The sequence below is a fragment of the Hakea prostrata genome, chromosome 8 (genome assembly GCF_041222555.1).
Source record: "Hakea prostrata isolate BN-2017 chromosome 8, UWA_Hpros_2, whole genome shotgun sequence".
NCBI classification, from domain to species: Eukaryota; Viridiplantae; Streptophyta; class Magnoliopsida; order Proteales; family Proteaceae; genus Hakea; species Hakea prostrata.
The window spans coordinates 6,186,526-6,195,149 of NC_142607.1; the positions used below are offsets into that span (position 1 = coordinate 6,186,526).

Sequence of the window (8,624 nt, forward strand, 5' to 3'; positions counted from 1 at the left end):
TGAATTTATGCTTGTTTAGTGGGAGAACTCAGTGGGAGCTAATAAATTGATATTGATGACATATATGATATATGAATTATTTTTCTTATCGATGTTTTGATGCATGCATGCATTTATTTGTACTTCGTTGTTATAATGTTCAAATGTGATTTTAGGTCATAATTGACGGATTAGCTATTGACAATGGCCTTGTGCCTAAATATGTGTTTAGCCTTGAATGTGAGTGTTCAAGGCAATCCATGAATATGACAATATTTAGAGGTATGATGAAGGATTGACAAAGAAAAATGTTGTTTATGTGATCATAATTATTGATATTCCTTGTTTATCTCATTTTGGTTTAGTTAGTAAGTAGACTTCTGTTGTGATTGATAGAAAGACATATGTTGTATTACAAGACATATTTTGCTATTGTCTAATATCGGTGACCTTGTTAACTGGATCACGAATTACTAACAGAATTTGTATTTGAGATTTCATGGCCATATCAATTTATTGTAATAGAATAATTAATCTAACTCAAGTGGGAGACTGTTAAATTTATCCTAGACAATATGAGGCTTAGATTAATTACTAGGGTTAATAATTGATGTGGGTCTCAACACATCGGGCCAATAGATTGCTATTAGGTTTCAAATGGACCAAACCGATCCATTGTAGAAGTTGACTAGGGTTTGGGATTGCTTTTATAAATATATATATATAATAAAATACCTCCAATTAGTTAAGTCTTTTGTTCACTTTTCTCTCCACAAGAAAGAGATATGGAAAGGAAGACGAAGAGATTGGAAAAGGTTTTGTCATTCTACAGGTTTTAGCATTCAAGGTTTGCATTAAGGGTGTCAATTGCGTATCGAAACCGTTTAACCGTACCGAACCATACTTTTCAAACCGTACCGAAACCGAATTTCTTCGACACGGTTCCGGTTTTAGGTACTCATATCGTCGGTATGTACCGAAATCGTACCGAATTGGTACCATACCAAATTAAGGAATATAAATTATAATTTTACAATTAAAACACTTTACCTTTACCCTATCCCCCTATTTCAATTTTTTGTTTCATCCTTCACTCCTCTTCTTAGATTTACTTGTTTTGTCTCTATTAATTAGATTTACTTGCTTTATCTCTGTTAATATCAAATTCTATCGATTGGTGGATCGTAATTTCATTAGGATCTTAATGAACTAATAGCAAAAGTGGCATAAGTTCATTCGTACCAAACCGTATTGCACTAGATACTGTTTTTAAATCATTTTTCCGCACTGATTTAATACCAAAACCATTCCGTACCGTGTAAATTCGGTATGGTACGATTTTGATTTTCAGTATTCAAAATTGGTAGCGTACCAATTGAAACCTTTAGTTTGCATTGATCTTTCTCATCACATGTTAGTGTAAGGTATACCCAATTCTCTTTAAACATTGTATTGTATTCTAATCCTTGTGTGGGATTTGATTAGGGTTTTAAAAAAACCCATATGTAGTCCAACAGTTAATTTGATGTTTCAAAACATAATGACCATCCCAAGCATAGTGATTAAATCAGACAACTAATAATATCGTGTTATTATTCCCTGCAGGGTTTAGAATTAGGTGTTTTTCCCAACCGGGCTTATTGACAAGCATCATGAAAGTTATGAAATGCAGCTCTAAAGACTCTTTGAATCATCATTGTCATGAAAAATACTAGAAATCCTGTAACTTCCTCTGAATGAAATTTGGTGTTGTAGAGATAATTCATTTTGGATTTAAAAAAGAAAAAAGAGGACTGAATATTGACAGGAACAACACAGGATCACATTCATTGTAGGACTTACTTCTCTAATATAGGGCTCATCGAAGTAACCGTGAAGAGGTAACAAAAAAATTTTCCTTTCTTCTATATTGACGAGAAATAGTCAGAATTTACAATTCCTTGCATTAGCTCAAGTTGAGAGCATTAAATGTGTCACCAAATAAACAAAACATCCTTTTTGTCTACTTTTCTATCTTGTATGGAGCATTTATCTATGAAGGATCATACCTCACCATCAAGAAAAATTGATCAAAACCTACGAATCTGAGCTAACTTTCCTTGGAAAGTCCTTCAGAAAATTTCCGAGCAACCTCTGATCGAATATCATGCTTGGTACCTATGCAACAACATTACCATGAATATATTCAATAACCTGAGATAGTTAAGTTGGAAGAGAACTGCCACAGATAGAGTATGATATCAAACCTTTTCTCCAAAGAAGATCTTGGAATTATTTGCTATAGATTCAATAAATTTCAGCTCAAGATACTCTGGTGTAAGCTTCAACTTGTTTGCTTCTGCCTCTTTAATCTCTCTGGAAAAAGGAAGCCACTAATGGTATTTAGTGTTTGTAATACAGTCACATACATCTTGTGAAAAGAGGATGGAAAAGGAAGTTTGGGAGTTCCTCTTCCCTTCATTTTTAGGGCAGCCAGGAAACTTTTACCTGTAGAAGTCAGCATCTGCCAGGCTCTTCTGCCGGGCTATGTACATTTGGTTCTCTATTTCCTGCTGCATTCTGGCACTGTCCTTCTCCATCAACTTCTGCTGCATTAGAATCCTGCTAACCTGGGAATTCTTCTCTGCCTCTGTTATAGCCATTTTCTTTTCTGTCTCAGCCTCTTTCTCAGAAACCCGTTGTTTTTCTATGGCAATCATGACCTACACAAGGTAACACTACTCAGCCAGAGACTCTTCATTTTAAATGTTATCAATTAAAATAAAATCTACAAGTATATAAAATCAAAGTCTCACCAGTCTGGCATTGAAAATTATTAGAAAGAAATTTTCATCTGAAAAAAATTCGACCAACCATGGGCACACATAGATTATAATCTAAATCCTGTGGGTTGAGAAAAGGTTTCAGTTGGCTCCATCTTGGCAGTTGTAGATGCAACCATAAAGAACTTACTATGACTACAGTGAAACAGTTATGGCAACAACGGTGATTCTCCACCCAATCTGAGCCATCCAGGTCTCACATTGCTGTATACACAAACTCTATCTCATACACTTACTGTAATCACTAACAGTAAAGATAAGATAATTTTTGGCTAGCAAGTAGCATCAGAAGTCTATATAGAAAGAGAATTGCAGATTCTGCAGTTTATAAAGACTGGTAAAGCTAAAGCTTGTCTAGTTGTGGATTTACTAACTTCTCATCATCAGTGTTATGGAAGGTGACTCTCACATGAACTTATGAGCACAAACAAACAGCCCAATCCCAGATGTTTCTTATATGCAAGGTCAATGGAAGCAAATCCCATTAATGGACTTGCTGACTATGAAATATTAACTAACCCCTCCGATTTTCTTACCTATTCTATTTGTCAGATATAGTATTTAATTATCAAATTAAAAGAAAAGCAATGAATCAATGCTACTGACAGAATTATTGATGGGATGGAGCTATTAAGTTGGTAAGTTCTGGGCTGAAAATCTCAGACTTTACTCAATTCTTTCCCCATGTGTTGTCAGAAACAAGTTCCCCCATGAACCCAAACTAGTCCATTTAACAGTAAGATGGCATAAACCAAATACCTTAGTGCGTTCCTCTTCCATCAGCTCAAAATTGCGTCTTATGGTATCTGGAATTCTGGGTTTTGTGACACGCACAGCTATAATTTCGATACCTGGGGCATAGCGTGTACAATCCCCCTGAAGGTTTTCTTTCATCTTTTCATCAATCTGAAACATTTGATAAATTTGTCATTTTTAACAAATGTTGCATATGAAAAAGTAAAAATGTTCAACCTAGAAAAACCTTGGAAAATAAAATTTACAAAAATTCACCAAAAAAGATTTACACGAAAAACAAGAAAACACTAAAGAAAACTTTAGTCTGGTAATTTGCCATCAGACAAGATCAGTCATCACTGCTGACAAAAGCAACCACTAAGTAATTTCTTTAAATGGTAGGATGCAGATCATCAATATAGGACACTGATGAGAACCTTCTTGAATCTATGCCACCTTTTACAAACTAACATGGTTGACTAAAACAGAATGGTTGGTTCAGTTGCTTGCCTGATCAAACATGTCGATATAAACTTGTTGAAGAGCATGAACACTGCAGAACTGATTGATTTCATGATGAATTTTATCATATATCCATGTATGATCATATTGTACGCCGTAATTGAGTAGTGTCTCATACACATAATCCTTACGAAGGCGATTGACAACCTAAGAAGCATTACAACCAATTTAAATACATATAAAGGCTTGGAGGAAAGACCAGGACTATAGGCAATGAAGATTGAGAAAAAGCTTCAAGACTTACCTCAATTTTATCAAAGGAGATCATCACACCACCTTTTGTTCCACAAGGGATGTCCTTAACCTGTTTATTGGGAAGGAAAGAAGACATATATGATGATTAACAACCTAAAAAAATAAAAATAAAGATAAAAAAATCAACACAATCAAGAATGAAATCACAGGAAATCTTCACTAGGATTCCCCCAAAAAAAGACACCAGCACAGATACAAGGGAGATAGGTCTTCTCGTGCTTCCAGAACCATATATCATTTCAGATATTTGTATTCCCAATGGAAACTGATTTGGCAAAAGGGTAAGCCTTGTAGAATCATACATCCAATATGACTGAAGGGACCATTCTTGTCATTTCAACTGCATAAATCTTTCCTTTTGAAAAAGATGACTATCAGCCTCCAGGAGAAATATGATCAATGTCATAATACAAATCTTAGTGTCCGCCACATCCGGAAAAAAATAACAATATGCACCTGATCTGTCTGAATGGTCACTTGAATGGGCTCAAACTGAGTAACCAATGGCAGCTTCAAATGAAAACCTAGAAACCAAAATGACATCAAGCAGAGTTCACAGGCCTTAGTCCCTATATTCAAAACAAAATAGCATAGAGTTGGATCTATATAAAGCATGGACAGACCTGGATCGGTAATTGTTTTTAGAAGGGCACCCCCCCTCCAATACACACCAACATGGCCTTCTGGGACTTGATGTAGGATTGAAAAGTTATCGCTCATAACTGTAAACGATGACGAGACCAAGATCTGCAATTATTATCATATCATTGATATGTTACTGGATTCGGTTGAAATTTTGAGAGAAGGGGAAAAAACATATCTACCTATACATAGTCTGAGAAATTTTGCTAGAGCACAAAGAATCCAATGTTGGTTCTTAAATTATAGATTTCATTAAAATGTTGCCTTTGTCAGTTAAAAAATACAACTATCAGCACCACATGACACTACAGCTAATAAAGTTATTCACAAAAATGGTAATTTCATAATTAACAACTTAAGAGCCTCCTTACCCAGAAAGTATTGCCAGAAAATTCCAGTAACATGAGTATGAATTATTTTCTTTATACTGTATGGCATTAGATTCTGTACTTCTATAGATACAAATAATCCAAGGAACTGTAGTCTTGGAAGATTTGAAGGACCCAAATATACGTGTGGACCATTTCATATTCCATTTGTAAATAATTGGGACTCAATAAGGGATGGCAGAATTAAAAATAAAGGGATCTTTAATGGTGAGTGGCAGAATTATAAATTGGAACTAAAATAAAAAAGGATTGGACATAATGGCATGTCTCGGAAGGGGCAAATTGTAACAAGAAAAAAAATCGAAGTAGGGACAAACAAGGAGGAGGGGCAGTTTGGGAAAAGAAAGAAAACTAAATAAATGGAATGAACAAAGAGAGTTGTGGGTTAAGGGGTATAAAAGAAAAGAAACTAATTAACGGATATTGGATTAAAGAAGGATACAGTGGGGTTTACCATTAGATTTTGGAAATGCAGACTCAAGAAAGCTGAAGGTGGAACTGCAAGAAGGCAATGGTTTATGGACTGCGGTGGTGCAAATCGATGGTTGGGGGGGGGGGGAGTATAAATTCAGGTATTTCTCCTTCCCCCAGCTGCTCTTCTTCTTCATCTAAGCTGCTGTATAATAGGGCAGAATTAGTAGAGGAGGGGTATAGAGGAACAAGAAGATTGGGAAGGGTGTTGATCTCTGGCTTATACCAATTACTGCAGGCCTGGGAATGGTCTGCTATGGTGGACTTTCACGAAAGGGAAATCAGAAGAATTGGAAGAGGAGGAAGACGGAATCAAGAAGGGAGGAGTGCCCACACTCAGACAACAGCCACACAAGCTCTCACAAACATAATAACCCAATCCATTCTATTCAATCTGTGTGTATGAATGGGGATTAAATCTATGTATATATATGGAAAATTGCTAGACTTCTAATTTAAGACTAACTCCCCAAGTGACCAATCCAAGTTAAGAATCTAGTTTCTAAAATAAAACAGACAATATTTCCCCAAGATATATTTCCTCAAATCCTACTAGAACCATGACTCCAACCGAACCTAGTTCATCTTTGGGTCAGTCCAAGGTTGCCTTTCTACATCAAGCTCAGCCTAGAGGATGGAGTCGTCATACAAAATACTACATAGATGTGAGGCAAGCATACTCGATAAACACGTCGGTGAAATGTACAATGAACTTGGATAAGCAAGAACACCAGCCATAAGGGTGCTGATCTTTTGACACCAGCATCGACGTACCATTTCCCAAAATCTTGATCCCAAGGCCACCACTGTCAAGTTCAACTAACCATACAAGTCTACATTTCTATCTTGTCAGTTGGATGGCTGAGTGCATATGGCCGAGCTAAAAGTGTAGTGCCAGCATTACTTACCATCTAAACACAATCATTTTAATTTCCAAAGACAGTTAATATCGTCCTATACATACTTCATTTGGGTAATATAATATTTGCCTACAAGAACAAATGGGGAGATTCGAGAAGCCCAAGGTATATCTGAACCTTTTCCCAAACACAATCATCTTAATTCAGGGGATTTTTTTTTCCCTTTTGGGTCGGGGTGGGTGCGGAGATGGTGACTGAACCAGCGGAAGCAATGGGCCAGTAGCATTTCTGAGGCAAAAAAATGTTCCAACAGCTGATTGTTAATAAACGGTACCTTCTAAACATTAGAACTAAAAGCAAGACCTAAACTACTCTGAATAAAGAATGAAACCAACCTGTACAAGCGGAAAAAGAATCAACTACACAACAATTCATAAGCCAACAATTGCATTCAATGAGAAAGCATCCAACTCGAGAATTAAAAGACAAGAAACAAAAAGATCGACCGATTGCGAATTCAAGACTGACGACCAAGGAAATATTCGAACATGTAAAAACGAATCATTAAAGAAAAATGTGAATGTATGAGCATTACCATGACAACAAAGGAGAGGAAGGCGATGATTACAGAAAGATTGGCAGAGGGGTTACTTGGTCCTCCAGCAGGAGACCGAGGAGCTCCTGCTCGCGGCTGCTGTGGATCCATGTCTGCAAGCAGTGAAGAGACACCCTACTACTCAATCGAATGATAGTGAAGATCCGTAGTCGGGGCAGGAGATTACTTCTAGGGACGTAAAGGAATAACCGAAATTAAGAGGATACTCGGCGGTGCGGGCCCTCCTCCATTTGACACATTGAAGAAAAGAATTTATTATTCATTTTACGACTAAAGAAGAAATGAATAGTTTTTTACTTCGTGGGTCCCTTTAGGGGATCACAAACTAATGTTAAGTTGTTTTAGTGTAATATATCATGTGTGAGTTCTAATTAGACTAATTGTCGTTAAGTATATTCAAACTTCAAATTTGGAGAGACCAAAATGCTCTTCAGTTTATTTAATACATTATGTTATTATATTTTTTTTTCTCTTTTATTTGGATATCTTAGCTTGCATGGTGGCCTCTTCAAGGGTGTCGTATCCTTTCAATTTTGGAGTAGGGTGGTCCTGTATTGCTTGGACAACGTATTCCTAGTCAAGAATATGTCTTTTGTGTTGCCGTTTAAGACCACGTAGAATTTGGATTTTTCCTTTTTGCCCTGGCTTGATCAAAGAGCAGGGCTACTGCATTCATAGCATTGGCCACGGAAGGCTGAAATTTTTTATTTCCAATGCTTATGTTGATGGATTGCCAGAGATTATCGCAACTATAGCAAAATTTTTATGTTTAAGAAATATTTCATCCATACGCTTTTTGAGGACAAAATGAGCATTTTTAAGTCCAAAGAGCATTAATAACCATTCATAATATCCTTCCGTTGTAGTGAATGCAGTCCATTCAATAGATTCTGGATGTATTTTAATTTGATGGAATCCAAATTTATAGTCAAATTTATTAAATATTTCACAATCTTGTATGTAACTAAGAAAATAATCCCTATTTGGGATTTTATAAACATCTTTATATGTATTGTCATTTAATCTTTTATAATTTATAATTAATCTAGTTTTTCCTCTAATTTGTTCAAAATGCTTGTTGACTATAAATGCATATATTAACACAATGACCAATTATCTCTTTTTAAATTCATATATTAACACAATGTATTAAATAACCTGAGGTGATACTTTGGTCCCTTCATGTTTGAAATTTGAATAAACAATTGGACTCAAATTCGGTTAATTGCTTATTGGATCGGATAATATCCTTAAAACAATTTATCTGGTTAGAGCAAAATATTAAACATTTTTTCTCTAAAAAAGGCTGATCATCGGATTCGAAAGTCGTTAA

General features: G+C 35.8%; 1 protein-coding gene across 1 annotated transcript; it reads right to left on the reverse strand.

Moving 5' to 3' along the window:
• Positions 1-1,696: 1,696 nt before the first annotated feature.
• On the reverse strand, positions 1,697-7,439 carry LOC149006509 (SPFH/Band 7/PHB domain-containing membrane-associated protein family). The gene is made up of 9 exons (XM_089166927.1): positions 7,271-7,439; positions 4,937-5,060; positions 4,770-4,837; positions 4,303-4,362; positions 4,047-4,205; positions 3,561-3,707; positions 2,467-2,681; positions 2,226-2,334; positions 1,697-2,136 (listed from the first exon to the last, which is right to left on the reverse strand). The coding sequence occupies exons 1-9, from the start codon at positions 7,379-7,381 to the stop codon at positions 2,056-2,058; spliced, it is 1,074 nt and encodes a 357-aa protein (XP_089023053.1). The 5' UTR covers positions 7,382-7,439; the 3' UTR covers positions 1,697-2,055.
• Positions 7,440-8,624: the final 1,185 nt, after the last annotated feature.

What these genes read in the sequence shown, in the direction of transcription:
- LOC149006509 (XM_089166927.1), bottom strand. Translation starts at nt 7,381, where the DNA reads ATGGATCCACAGCAGCCGCGAGCAGGAGCTCCTCGGTCTCCTGCTGGA. An exon ending in AAAAACAATTACCGATCCAG is followed by an intron (nt 4,838 to 4,936) that starts GTCTGTCCATGC and finishes TTTGGTTTCTAG; the next exon opens with GTTTTCATTTGAAGCTGCCA. An exon ending in TGACCATTCAGACAGATCAG is followed by an intron (nt 4,363 to 4,769) that starts GTGCATATTGTT and finishes CCCAATAAACAG; the next exon opens with GTTAAGGACATCCCTTGTGG.